This window comes from Diadema antillarum, unplaced genomic scaffold, assembly GCF_040938485.1.
Source record: "Diadema antillarum isolate AM-2024a unplaced genomic scaffold, OU_Dant_1.0 seq00000893_RagTag, whole genome shotgun sequence".
Classification (NCBI taxonomy): Eukaryota; Metazoa; Echinodermata; class Echinoidea; order Diadematoida; family Diadematidae; genus Diadema; species Diadema antillarum.
This window is the reverse complement of record NW_027271756.1, coordinates 361500-376219: the sequence shown is the minus strand read 5'-3', so window position 1 is coordinate 376219 and position 14720 is coordinate 361500. Positions and strand designations below refer to the sequence as shown.

General features: G+C 39.0%; 1 protein-coding gene across 1 annotated transcript; it reads left to right on the top strand.

Annotated features, from left to right (window-relative positions):
* The first annotated feature begins 292 nt into the window (after positions 1–292).
* LOC139740970 (visual pigment-like receptor peropsin) lies at positions 293–6609 on the top strand. The gene is made up of 5 exons (XM_071651554.1): positions 293–425; positions 2261–2371; positions 3190–3369; positions 4670–5037; positions 6310–6609. The coding sequence occupies exons 1-5, from the start codon at positions 359–361 to the stop codon at positions 6607–6609; spliced, it is 1026 nt and encodes a 341-aa protein (XP_071507655.1). The 5' UTR covers positions 293–358.
* Positions 6610–14720: the final 8111 nt, after the last annotated feature.

Genomic DNA, 14720 nt, shown 5'->3' with positions numbered 1-14720 from the left:
GTTAATCAGAAGGACGGTATGTAAGTGGAATAGCGCCCTCTCATTGTGTCCTACCGGCGATAGAAGCATCCAGATGAAATCGTGAGGAGCGTTTCCTGCCTGGCTAAACTAAAGACGAAAGAAGTCACGGGTTGAGAACCATCGAAGTCAGCGTGTAGCGAAAATGTTAGGCCTATCACATTAATCCAATTTATAAATCAATCTTATCGTTCAGGAACGATGATTCCTGTCAGAGAACTCTCTTACAACTGAGTGGACAAAGGAGAGGAGGAGGAGGAGGAGGGAGAGGGAAAAAAAGTGAACCTAGGAGGAAAAGTTCTGTGGAAAAGTACTGCAGTAGCCGGTCCACTGAGTTGGAATGGAATCCGACGAGACTCCTCATCGCCCGTATGCTGTCGCTGTTGGAACGCTGCTCACAGTCTGGTGTAGGTATCAAGATGTTGGTAATGTACTATTCGCGACATTTCATAGTTGTCGATGATATGTCATTTTGGCGTTTGTTGTTGTCGTTGTTGTTGCTGTAGTTGTTGTGGTTGTAATTATAAACCACAGTACATAAACCACTCGTGTATGCCTTGGATTGCATGGTATATAGGAAGGTAAATCTAATCAGTTCCTCACCATTATCTTTTTCCTGCCTAGATGCATGACCCAGGTGATCTTTTATAATATGATGAGGAAGATGAAAGGATCATAATTCTACGTTATCGCATCAATTCAATTCAATTCAATCAATTCAAATCAATAATTTATTAATTTCTATAAAAGAATACATGATATCTGAAGTATATCGTTGATTTTCTTGTGACTACAAATAACCCTGTCACTGGATATTACTGACAATCTGTTGTACAAAACGTCATAATAAAATATGACATTTTAAGCTGGTGGTACTCAAGGGGTTTAGGCAAAGCAAATGTCATATCTTTTTTTCTCATCAGCTGGTGCAAATGAGACTAAAATTTCTTCAGATCTGTCTTGTTTTACTTGCCAATGAAAGTTTTATACGTTCAAAGACAGATTTCACTGCCAAATCAAAGCAGCACTTAAAAAAGGCTTTTTCTCTCAAACTAGAAAGACAGAAGTTACCTTGGTCATCACTATAGTAACGAGAAAGAATTGTGAACTATATGGTACAAATTATGGACTGGCCACAAAGAAACGCATTTCTCTGCACAAAGAGAAAACAGCTATGTCTTTTCCATCTCTCTTTCTTTCTTTTCTCAATGAAGGATTCGTAAATAAAAACGCTAACATTAATAATTTCTTTTCAACTTTTATATTAACTATTTTTGTGGACTGATGTTTGAACCTTTAAATGGCTCCAATGCACTCAAACTCTCGAGGTACAAGTTACTGTACGTGGTTAACTTTTTAGGACTACTTGGGTTTATTTCATCTATTTAGGAGGATGTTGTCACGTCCGTTTCAAATTGTAGACTAGAAGAGGTATTGGCTAAATGAGCAGTTGTCATGTACTTCTGTACGATAACATCTTTATGTAATAAACTACTGTATATATCAGGAGTGAACGCACCAAACGGCCACTTCTCCCGCCATTTGCTTTGCTGCCACATTCACACAAATTCATACACACACATGCACGCACGCACACACACCCAACCACGTAGACACAAAAATACAGACAAATGTATAGCGCCTACTCATCACCATACGCGCTCGTAATGTTTGCCCATCTTTGCTTTGTCAACCCATCCATGTTTAAGACCGTCTGCTTGTGAGGAAGCCATAATGGTTTAAACTGAGCTAAAAAAGAAGCTTATTTTCGTCATAATGGCCATGTTTTTCTCCATGCTTTTGATGAGCTTCTCTCTGGATATCAAAGAAATTACCTAGACTCCATCTTCTCAGTATCTAGTTCTGTTAATGTCAAAGTAGAAAGGAATTATTACGGGTGGTGAGTTCATAGTAATAATAACAATAATGATTATCATCATCATCATAATCATAATTGTATAGCAATGATAACGAGGACATTGAAAGGGTCATCTCGGAGAACAGTAAAGGCTGCCCTCGTTGTAAATATTGTTATTTTTATGATAATTGATAAATCATTAGTATCTTTATTAGTAGCAGCATCATCACCATCACCATCATCATCACCATCATCATCATCACCATCATCATCATCATCACCATCATCATCATCACCATCATCATCATCATCGTCGTCGTCGTCGTCGTCATTATGATTGATATGTCATGGTTATAAGTCCACTCCGTTTCTCATCTCTTGCAGTTACAATTGGTCTAATTGGCAACATAACGCAGTTCGTAGTCTTCGCACGATACCGCCATCTATGCAGTCCTTCAAATATTCTACTGATAAATCTTGGCATTGCCAATTTAGGCAAGTATGAATAAGAAGACTACATACTATTTTTTTTTTCATTAAAGGAAGCACATAGCTCTTCACGAAATGTGTCTCTTCTTCAGTTTCGAACTCTGATATAAATATTTGCATGTAACTCACTCATCCAGGATTTATTTTTTTTTTTTAGTGTGAGTGTTGTCATAAACCGATGTGTTATAAATCTTGCTAAAAAAAAGAAAAGCCCCCGATGTTATTAGGACGTTGCAATATCTGGTGCATTCAAATTCATCCAAATAAAGTGTATTTAAATCTACATGACATGGGTACACGTTAAGCTCGTCCGAGACTTCTCGGATCTGACGGTATCGACTGCATGCAAATCTATTCAAAATAAAATGTACTGAAACCTATGATTATGATGTGGGAAAACGTGAAAAAAAATCTAAAAGGACGATGGTGCCCATTAGTTTGCGTGATAATTGACCTACATGATGCACTCTTGGGAGGTATATTGAAAGGAATAATTATTCATGAGCTGAGCTAGGTTTCGTGCACTGATCTCTTAAAGAACTATCTGGATATCTCATTGGCCAATCGCTTTGAAGCCACCGTGCCGCCATCTTACCACGCACATCACTCATACACTTGTGTATGGAGCTCACAACATCACATTTGTGACAGTCTCTGCTGGAAAATGCGTGCAAGTGCCTGGTAAGATGGCGGCTGGGCGGCTGGGCGGCTTCAATTGTTTGCACAGCGTGGATGGGCCAATGAGGTATCCAGATACGTCTTCTAGAGATCAGTGGTCTCTGGTAAATCTATCCCACGCCACTCGACCACGCCTCGCCCCGCAGGGATGGCGGTGTGCTGCATCCCCCTCTCCGCCTCCTCCAGCTTCCTGGGCCGTTGGATCTTCCGCTGGGAGGGGTGCACCATCTACGGCTTCTTCAGCATCTTCTTTGGACTGACGGTCATCGGCAACACGGCTCTTCTGGCTGTCAGTAGATATATCCTCGTTTGTCGTCGTGAGCTTGGTGAGGAAAGCATCTAAATATGTGTATGTTTGTATGTTTCAAGTTCAAGTTTGTATAACATTTATTTTCCATCTTTTTTTCATGTAGGAAATCACATGCATGAAATTATTGTACAGGAAGGCAGAACCTCAAAAAAGCAAAGCTTGTGGTGAGCTGCCTTACAAAAATACATTACATCACAAACACAAACACAAAAAACAAACAAACAACGAAAACGTGATAATAGTTCCCATGACAACATTGAAATGAAATATTCCTCAAAGGGAGTAGTACAGAGAGGCAACAATGAGTTGAAAATACATTGTAGTGACAAGCTACAGGCTATGGCAAATGTTGCATATACCTGGGTACAGCAAACCTCGCACGAGCCGAAGCTCTAGGGACTGAAAAAGAAAAAAGAAAATGCGACTTTCGCGAGATGAAAATGCGACTTTCTCGAGATTCGCGAGATGTATGTTTGTACATTTGTATATATAATGTACATTCCTATGATTATATCAATATGTACGTACACTGTTTGATTAAATTTATTAGTTTATCTGTTTCTTCACGTGTCTGTAAATGGCATACATATATAACGATATATATAATATACATACATATAGATATATGTATATAATATTGATTAAATTTATGAGCTTGTTTATGTTCCTTCACATGTATATAAATAATATACATGTATGTATGTATATATGCATACATATTACATGTATTGAACATGTATACTTTATAGAAAATGAGGGGGCTATTCAGACGGACAGACAGGTGCAAATCCTAATTCTTTTTTTTTTCTTATTATCTAGAGAATAATAAAGGATGAAGCATGGAACTACTCAAACTTATTTTTTCCTTTCATTTTTTTTTCTGTGATAACAAGGGAGTATGATCTTGGCCCAATTATTAATTTTATATGACTTCATTTTGTTGCTAAATAAAGCATATACTGGCGCTAGTGGAAACTTATTTCTTATGGACTCACTCAACTCAGTGGATATCACACACACACACACACACACACACACACTTTCTCTTCTCCCCTCTCTCTTTGTTTGTTTGTTTGTTCATTTTCCATCTGGGAAGATGGCTGGATAGCCCATATTCAGCTGCAATAGCTGGTCTGCCATGGGGTCCAATTGGATGTAAGGCGGGACCACTTCACCGGGTTAAACGCCCGGTGCTCTTTGCGATGAATAAATGAAGCGGGATCTTTTACATGCATGAATTGTGATCCTCTCACACACTAGACCTCCATGTTACTTACTCTCCCCTCCCTCCCCCCCCCCCCCCCTTGTCTCTCCAGCTCAACAGCTGACCTTTTCCCACTATCGCTATTTTGCCATGGTGGCTTGGGGGAACGCCCTGCTGTGGGCCGTCATGCCGATCTTCGGCTGGAGTCGCTACGACCTCGAGCCGCTGCAGACCTTCTGCTCCATTGACTGGCAAGACATCGACGGCTCCTTCATCTCCTACATCGTTTCCCTCTTCATCATCAACTTCGTTCTCCCCGTCAGCCTGATGGTGTTCTGCAATCTGCGCGCCTACCAAGCGTCCCGGGGCCAGCAGCAGCAGCAGCAGCAGTCGCCGACTGGCGGGGTCGAGGACCATCAGCTCGAGGACACGCCTTCGATGCACAACGTGGACTGGGCCAGTCAACCCGAGGGAAACATGGTAGGACTGTCTTGAAAACTTTTTTTTTTTCAGCAGGGAACATGTCATTCATATTCTAAACAAACATGTATATATCCCCTCCTCCCCACCCCAATCCCTCTCTCTCTCTCTCTCTTTCCTTACTTTTTTGTATCCCTCCCTTTCGAATAAGGGCCCTATTTCATTGAAAAAAAAACCACAAACAAACATTGCTATGATAGCAACTCTTCCTGGAATGGATAGTGTCATTGTAAATGTCAAGAATTCAGCTTCCTGATTGGCTGCTGCTACGGGAAGTTGCTATTCTAGCAAGAGTTCCTAACATCATATCTTTTGTGAAATGGGACCCAGATGTGTGTTACGGTATGTGTGGTTCTATTATGGTCGACTGCATTCAACTGCTTCTCGATGTTTCTTTTGCTGTTCCTAATAATCTACATCTGAGAATGCGCTTGTTTGTCGTAAGTTTGATATGATTACACAACTGTATAATGTCGTCGTCTGACTTAAGCACTCGACAATTTGAAGGCGAAATGTTGATGCATTGATTGAAATGAGGTCAACAAATAGTCTGGGTGCCAGAGGCTGAACTTTGTTTCACCGTTCGTACAATGGTTTTGATAGCTTTACCTTATTTCGAGGGTGCTGAATTCAGATCTGATTGATGCAACCCTTGGATCTTTGAGGGTTTGAGATATTCAATATGGCCACCAAAATGGCCACCAAAAATCTTGGTGATTCAGCATCCTCGAATTTGCAATTCATTCACTATTTTATGGAAATACTTGTACATGTATTGGAATTTGAGTTTTTGGTGGCGTCATCTCAAAACCCTCAGGGATGCAAGACCTACATCATCCAGATTCGGATTCAGCACCCTCGGAATAGGGTAAAACCATGAAAAAACATTGGACTGATGGCAAAACAAACAAACAAAAAAAGGAAATAGGTTGGGCCCAAAATCTGCCTTTGGCACCCAGACCAGATGGATTTGCGGTAACACAACATTTGCTCCTGCGACAATATCATGGTTCCTGTCCTATTTTCCCCGAGGACCTAGGGTTAGGGTTTTGTTATATGGTTTAGGTTTAGTTTGATGTTATGATTATGATTAGGGTTAGGGTTATATTTGTGGGTAGAATTTATGTAGTTGGCTTGGCTTGCAGATATTTCATGGGAGCAATTGTTGCAGGAGCAAATGTCATGGAGCCGAATTTGCATTTCTTGTTTGTGCTGTGGTCATTTTCACGTCGCTGTCACGAGCAATCAATGCTCATCTATTTCAACATGCAGCTTGGTGTCGCCTTCATCATTTTCTTCGTGTCGTCATGGCTACCGTACGCCATCATCTGCATGATGGCGATCATCCTCGACACCAGTGATATCCCGATGCTGCTCACCGTCATCGCACCACTGGCTGCCAAGACATCGATCTGGGTGAACCCCATGCTCGTCCTCCTCTGCGTCAAGAAGTTCCGCCACTACACCTCCATGCTGGTCTTCTGCCGCACCGACGTCCAGGTCATCAACCCGTCGGACATCACGTCCCGAAATTCGAACGAGTCTGGGAATTACCTGGAGCAGTACGTTTAAAGACCCCGTTTACGCCCAAATGATTTCTTGGTGTAAACGCACGCGGGCTCAATTGCGGTACCAAAAGCGGGCCGGCCCGAGGCCCGTCTTTTGTTGATGTAATTAAACGCAAGCAGATCCAAATTAGCGGCCAAACGCACTCAGCTGTACCGTAGCGATCGCTGAAAAAAAAGGAGAAATGTTTACGTGAGCGCCACTTGGACAAAAAAAAAAAGAGATACATGCTGAAGGAAACTTCATTCCCGGGCGCAAGGCAGTGTATATAAAGGCACGAAAATGCGGGTCCGAGCACTGCAACGTAGGCGGGCCTCGGGCCTGCCTTGGGCCGGTCCGCCACTGTCAACGACGTCTTGCAACTCTCTCAGTGCCATCGACAACGTGTTGATACACAATATTACCAATGGTGTGTTTGAGGGACGTAAAAATCCTGAAAAGGTGACGCGATATGCACTGGTTCAGAAGATTCTTGATACTCGAAGGAAGTGGTGATCTCGGGTCGCCCCTCCCCTTTGGTACCGCAATTATTTTGCGTAAACGGGATCGTAGTTTGGTAAACTCGGTACATGTATCTGAACGTTCAAATAACTTTCATTGATTTGCGTGTTTGTTTTGTTTATAAATGCAATCAGCGCAGAAATATTTTGAACACAGTTGTTACAAAATGTCGATACACGAAACTTATTATCATGATGTATTAGAGGTTCGTGATAATCCTGAAAGCTGAACCGAAAATACGTATTGTTCAGGGGACTCTTGCTACTCGAAGTTTGGCAAAGTCGGTAATGTAACTGAACGCGCACATGACTTGGATTAATTTATGTGATTGTTTTACCTACAATGCCGTCAGCGGCGCAGAAAATTACCGAATACAGTTGTTACGATATCGGTGAACAGCATTCATTCACATATTGAAACACACGAACAAACACCGTACGAAAAATGTTTTAGCATAATTGGGGAGACTTTTCGATTTGCGTACACGTACAAAATAAAAGGAGAGCGTAATGGAGTTGTTTTGTACTGTCGTTTTTTAGAATCTATCACTCATCATCTGGGAGTAAAAAATAATTTTGGTTTGTGAGTGAATTTTTCACGTATTTCAAGTAAAACGGAAAGGATTTTCCCTCCGATTTTATGCCCAATACTCGATCCTGCATCATCGACTCATCCACAATTTTGTATTCATGAAATGGGGTGGAATCATATTTTTTTAAATACGTGTACATGTACAGTATATAAAGCGATATTCGGCTGATGCGACTTTGACTCACTGGACCAGTCAAATTTCAAATCGCGCTCCTTCCAGGTCGGCAACGGGGAAAAAAGAAGTTCCTCATTATTTTTTTTCTTGTTTAAAGCGTCAGCCATAGGCGCCTCGGTATTTGAAGAGAAGATTTTAAGATTTGATAAAGATAAAGGTTAAGTTTATTTTGTAAATGAAACATTATGACAATGAATGGAATGATGTGATTTGCATTCTTAATGAGTTGTCATTCCGTGTTGCACGATGCATGTTTACGTTCGAGATTGTTTGAGGGTGAAGGGTTCTACTGTTTCAGTAAAGACGTTTCAGAGCCCTCTTTTTTAGGGCGTAGTTTAAAGGGATGATACAGTTTCTATTGAGATGGGCTGGAGTATGAAAGAGCTTATAATTCTACGAGGAATTCAACGTTTGTTTGATGAAAATCGGTTTTGGAATGGCTGAAATATCCAAACAAGAGCGATCCTAATAAAAGGTGGGATCCACCTTTTATTAAGGTCATTTTGTTTCGCTTTATTTGTTTCTAGATATCTCAGCCATTTTAAAACCGATTTTCATCAAATAGACTTTTAATTCCTCTTAGATTTTGTATGCACTTTTAACATTCGATAAAGTGGTTTCTAAATATCTCGCAAAAAAGTTAAAAGCTGAATCCTCATCTCATCCGATACTATACCATCTCTTTAAGTTCTTGGATGAATTATTGATTATGTTACAATACAATTACGATCGGACCGCTATCTCCACACCAAGTAGATGATATGAAATGCACTTCTTATACAGCGGTATGTCTCTATCTCTCACTGTGTTTATAATAGCTTGCAAGTTTGTATACCGAGTTGCAATCGTATAATTATTCGTCCAATTCCCAATCATCGCTCCTTGTTTTGTTTTTTTTTTCTCCTCTCTCTCTCTCTCTCTTTAAAAGCGGTTTAATATGTGAAGAATCGCTGCTTTACATGTTCTTGTGTTTCGTTTGATCACAATATGTACTTGGTTTGTGATGTCATAAAACTAGCCAAATTTGTCAGTATTATTATGTTTCAGTTCTCTTCAATACCAAAGAAGAAAGACAGTATTTTTGTAGAAAGTAAAGTAGATGTGAATGTTTGTACACGTAGTGGTAGAGTAGTTAAACGTCCTTTACGCCTTGTTTTGTAAACATATTTATTCATATCTGTTATTTTCACATGTACTATATTTTTGTATTCATATATTGTAAATATGTTTGTACTCTCATACCCCGAGAGGGGGTCGATAGAGTCAATAAAATCTTACAAATCTTACAAATCTTACAAATCCTCATTGTATTAGCTCTACAATAATTATTGTAAGGTTTTCCCTTGAGGAGAAAGCCTCCCTCTACAAATCTTACATTTCTGTTTCCTGATTTTGTAGCCTAGCACGTGTCTCCTACCGAGATGAAACGTTTCTTGATAATAGATTATCGACTACCACGTGTTTACACTTCATAATGCAGGCGTCACATTATCCTAAAATTGAGCAGAGATGGATATTTCAACACACACGATAAAGAAAATGTTCAAAATTCGGCTCTGATTGTATACATTTCAGGTCATTCGTGAGGACATCTAAAAGCCATCGCATGACCGCTGATGAAATTTCTCAGGATCTGGCAGCAACTTCGTAAACGGGGACAAAATCTTTGACAAGCCAAGTTCTGATTGTATAAACTTCGGGTCATTCGTGAGGGTATCTTATACCAAGGATGACCGCTGAAGGAGTTTTCAGGATCCGGCATCAACTTTGTGAGCGGCGGCAAAATTTTTGGCAAGCCAAGAGATAGCCCCACGATCTCGCCAAGGTTCATTTCACAATGACGATTCGCATCTTCGTGTACACATTCTAGTGCGGATCGGGTGGCATCTTGTGAACCTTATGTAGGCATCGTACATGTTGCATTTTGATTCTGCTCTTGATTGGCTTTTAACCAAGTTTGAGGCCGACTTCGAGTGACATTGGAAATTCCATATCATTCGTACAGCCATCTTGTGCCAATCTCGGGACAGTGTGATGCCACCGTTTAGCATGAGTTCTCTTTAATTATGATTTTTACATCTCATTATGCTGTCGTCATACTATTACAGACAACAGTCTTGTCTTCGTCTGTGTTAGTATGTAAGCGTCATGAAAGGCATCGTAATGCACGCGTTTTTCCTCGTTATTGGTTTAGCTCTCGTCGCTGATATTTCGACATCCACGCCGTGATTGTTTTTTTTTTTGTATGTTTGTTTGTTTTTGCATTACTTTGTCTTTTTGCTATTAAAGGTCCTGTTTACCTTTGGGAGCAGTGATTTAAAAAAGGTTCAAGATATCACTTTTGATGCATATGTGTAGGTCAGTTGTATCACAAAACATCCTACCATATATATATATATATATATATTTTTTTTTTTCAATAAAGCCTAAAATATAAGGAGATACATGTATCACTATTTTTCTCATTAAACCATATCTGTAGACGGTTTAGTCTGGAAACGTTTTTATCATAACTATTGCTCACATTTTGTATATTCAACAATACTTAAAATCGATCATTCTGGTTCAAATTTGTACATTGGGTGTTTCTATTCCTAACTCACATTTTAGAACTATTTTGATGCACTAATGCTGTGGTTTTTTTTATTCATCTGCAAATGGTAAATCATGCCTTTAATGTTGCCGTGGGATAATACGGGCCCCAAACTGAGACGACTATTTTTACGAGTCATGGGAAACACGACAACATTTTCTATTACACTTTTTTTTCCCCGTGACTATTGTAAATTTAACCTAAGATTTAATCAAAATATTTTCTCTACAACTTATGAATATTTACTGTGCAATAAACGAAGTCCTCGTTTATTGATATACCATATTCATGTATCCGAAACGTGTTTGATATACATGTATAATTGTGTCTTGTAATGCCTATAATTACAGTGATGATATAAATGATGATGATGATGACGATGATAATAATAATAATAATAATAATAATAATAATAATAATAATAATAATAATAATAATAATAATTATAATAATAATAATAACAATAATAACAATAATGATAATAATAATAATAATAATAATAATAATAATAATAATAATAATAATAACATTTATAATAATAATCATCATCAACATCATTATCCTCCTCCTCATCATCATCATCATCGCTACTACTAACAGCACACACGGTGACACCATTGAAACCAAGAGTCCTTCTTTCTCTGAGGTTTTATTGTAGCAACTGCTTCACATTTGTCAATATTTCTTTAACTTTAATTCTCCATTACAATACATATAATCCATTTGTTTCTTACGACATAAATCCCACAGTCCCCCATGGCACGGTGACAATAAGGTTAAACAATTGATGGTATAAACATCGAACACATTTTTCCCATCTTCTTTTATAATAACACGCAGTCACCTAGTCTTTGGAAATCGCCAAACACCATCCTTGCGCCCTGCAAAATATTACACGATAGTTACTCTTATGATTTACGTACATGAACAATCATAAACGGAAATGAAAAAAATAATAATAACAAAGGCGTATATCGGCGAGTTTCGCGCGATAAACGACAGGGGAAAAACATTGGGTTCTAAACTTTCCGAGATATCTATCAATCATAGAGTAACAGGCAATTGATTAAACCGATTCAAACACTGCGGAATGACATTTAAAAATGATATTTGAATGCAAACGAGCAACAGAAGTGACGCCCTAACCAGCCGAGAAAAACAAGTATTGAATGCACTTCCAAACTACTGGCCTAATCTTTCAAGGATATTGATGACAACCATGTAGATTACCCGAAACCTGGAATTGCTTGCATTTCAGGAGCACAACATATCAACACTAATACAGTGCGATTTTAAATAATACAATGTATAACAAATTTGGTCACATGAAAGTTTCAATGTACGATAGGAAGAAACGCACATTCTCTTTGATACACAACCCTTTCCTCACAAAAATATAAAGAGGGGGAAAATGAGGACACTTGCTTCACATTATGAATTGCAATGGGTGAATTAGATGGACCATGAATTACACATCTCCTATGCTAGATGACATCACTGGGTTTAATTATACCTCGTCATTATTTTTGTTTTGCATTTATGTTTTTGTTTGTGTGTGTGTGTGTGTGTGTGTGTGTAGGCCCATGTGTGTTCGCGTCACCGTCTATGTTCATGTGCATGCGTCTGGGTGGCGGGGGAGGTGGGTATTAAAAGTGTAGGAGGTAAAAACCTTTTCAGAGATAGTCGTTCCTATCGCATATTTCATTATCTCATTAAATTGATCCTTGGGGTGGGGGAATGGGGGGGGGGGGGGGGGAAACAGCAGTGTGGGGAACTGAATTCATGCGTTCAAGCACGTGCTAATGGGAACGATAAAACTGTTACTGCCAGCAATCAAACCGTCAAGAGAGAGAGTTGGGACCAATTTTACATCACTGGTCCTAGTATCATGTAACGAGTGTCATATAAAATTTAAGTCTCTGTGATACAAAGAAAAAAAAAATAAGTGTAGAGAAGAATTGCACAGTTCTTTGAATAGCTCACAAAAGTATTGTCGTCCCACAATACCTTGTGTGCAAATTGCTGAATACACCGTCATTATTGTAATGCCAAATAATTTTGTACAAAGCCTTTGCATGAACAAAACAAAAAAAAATGTGCATATAGAATATAAATATATCTCTTTTTATTCTAAAGCAAATCAGGGTTGTCGGTTTTTTTCAGGCATTTTGTATCATTGCCTTTGATATTGTTGTATGTTGTTTGCTTAATACACGTATGAATAGACTTCCGTTTTTAGTACCAACTCTTAAGAAATTTTGAGAAAATCATCCATTTTTATAAAATGTGAATACACAACAAAACAGGATATGAAAGCCAAGTCAGTTGACTCTATGAAAAATATTCCTTCGCGCATCGTGATATAGAAATATTCGCTTGCACCAGACAAGCATTCAAAGTACGAGAAGGTAACAGTGTGCAGTACTGTGAACATGATCTATCAAGTCTATGGCTCAACTGTGTTGAAGGATTATAGTCCTTTCATAATTATACTGCACTCAACTTTGTACGAATATTCCAAATAGAGTGGAAAGAAATGTTTTCCTGTTTCATTTATATCTACTCGTATGCAAATAATCTTTAATAAAAGGGAGGTCCCTCTGCTTTGTTTAATAGTGAAAGACTGATTCTGTAAGTAGTTACAACACTGCACCATATAGTGCATCAACCCAATGCCTCAAAGCTTGTTTTGCTGATTTTTTTTTTCCCATGGACTTTTGATAGATGCCATAATCTGTTCCTGTATTCATCAGTAGGTTAAGATTCTTCAAACCTCACTGGTTGAGAGCTGGTAAGATAAAGTGGGAGTGGGTGTGAGCGTATTGCGTGCTCCGTCTCTGATGATGCAAGCCATGTGCTGCAAGGAAGGTGATGGTGATATACCAGATGCTGACTTTTCTGGAGAAGAGTGTTAATCAATGTGAACGAGTGCATTGGTTAAAAAAGCATCTCTTCCCTACACTACTGGAATTTGCACTTTCTTTTGGGGCATAAAATTCAAGCTTTTCTCCTTTTCTTCGGGAGGCAGGGGGGGGGGGGGGGGGGGGGGGGGAAGGAATTTAAACAATTTAACACGCCGGACAAACGGTTCTAAGAGTTATGACATTGCATGCATCTGAACCCTTTCATGAGATCTCGGATGATCAATGTCAAAATTAGGGTAAAGAATAATTCCCTAATCTGACGATTTTCTGCTAGCAGGAATGGCGGACGGGATCTACATGTATGACATGTTTAATGTTGGCATGCAGAAAAAAAAAAGCAACGGTTCTCTGCAAGGGCAATCATACATTGTATATGACTTGTGACAGAACATTTGAAGAAAATCTACAGAGAAACATTCTTTTTTTTTTCTCTCACAATATCAAAATATCTTTCCACAAATAAGGACTCCTCTTTCCCTATCAGTACATAAGATATTCTTCATAGCAAGAAAAAGAAATGAAGTAACAATAAAATTCAACCCGTTGAGGATGGGCTGATTTTGCTATAACATGCGGTTCCCATAGACACCTGCCCGAGTATACTCCGGACAAGTCTTAAACAGGTTAATAAAAAAATGTCTCAAGCATAAACTAGGGGAAAGCTAATAATCATTTGAAGATCATTCAGACATCATAAGCATATTCAAAATGTTCTTGACGGAGAAATTCATGCCATCGCAACTCCACAGGCTTGAAATGGGGGTCGCTCATGCAGCTAGAAGGAGACAAAGAAGCAGAAGAAAACAGATCAACCCGTATTTAAACTCAGCTGATTCGAGCGCTGACACATGACAGAACGCAGATGTTTTTCTTTCTTTGTTTCTTGTTTGTTTTCCTCCCCGAGTACTTAAAGATGGATCACTACAAAAACATAGGAAATACCCCTTTAATGCAGGTTGTTGTATGCACAGGTATACTAAATGTATAACATGGATACACACATACATTTTTATATCATATATATCTATCTTTGGCGAACAATAACTGAACTGTTTTGAAGATATGCAGCAAGCACCAACAAAAGAATAAAAAGAATTAAAAAAAACCCAACAACTATAGCAATATGAGTGTGAGTAGCAAGAGCTACTATACTATTGTAGCTCTCCACCCCTCTCTCTGTCCTGATGAGCAGAGGTTAGTCATTCAACCTGGGCCCTGTTTCATAAAGCTGTTCGTAAAGTTACGAACAACTGGTGATCAGTTCTGATGTGCCATACTTATCAGAATTTCAATAATTCAGCACAAGAACTGATTACCAGTCGTTCGTAAGTCG

Excerpts from the sequence above, each read along its gene's own strand:
- LOC139740970 (XM_071651554.1), top strand. The coding sequence starts at position 359 with ATGGAATCCGACGAGACTCCTCATCGCCCGTATGCTGTCGCTGTTGGA. Across the intron at positions 426-2,260 it reads AACGCTGCTCACAGTCTGGT|TTACAATTGGTCTAATTGGC; the intron begins GTAGGTATCAAG and ends CATCTCTTGCAG. Across the intron at positions 5,038-6,309 it reads GTCAACCCGAGGGAAACATG|CTTGGTGTCGCCTTCATCAT; the intron begins GTAGGACTGTCT and ends TTCAACATGCAG.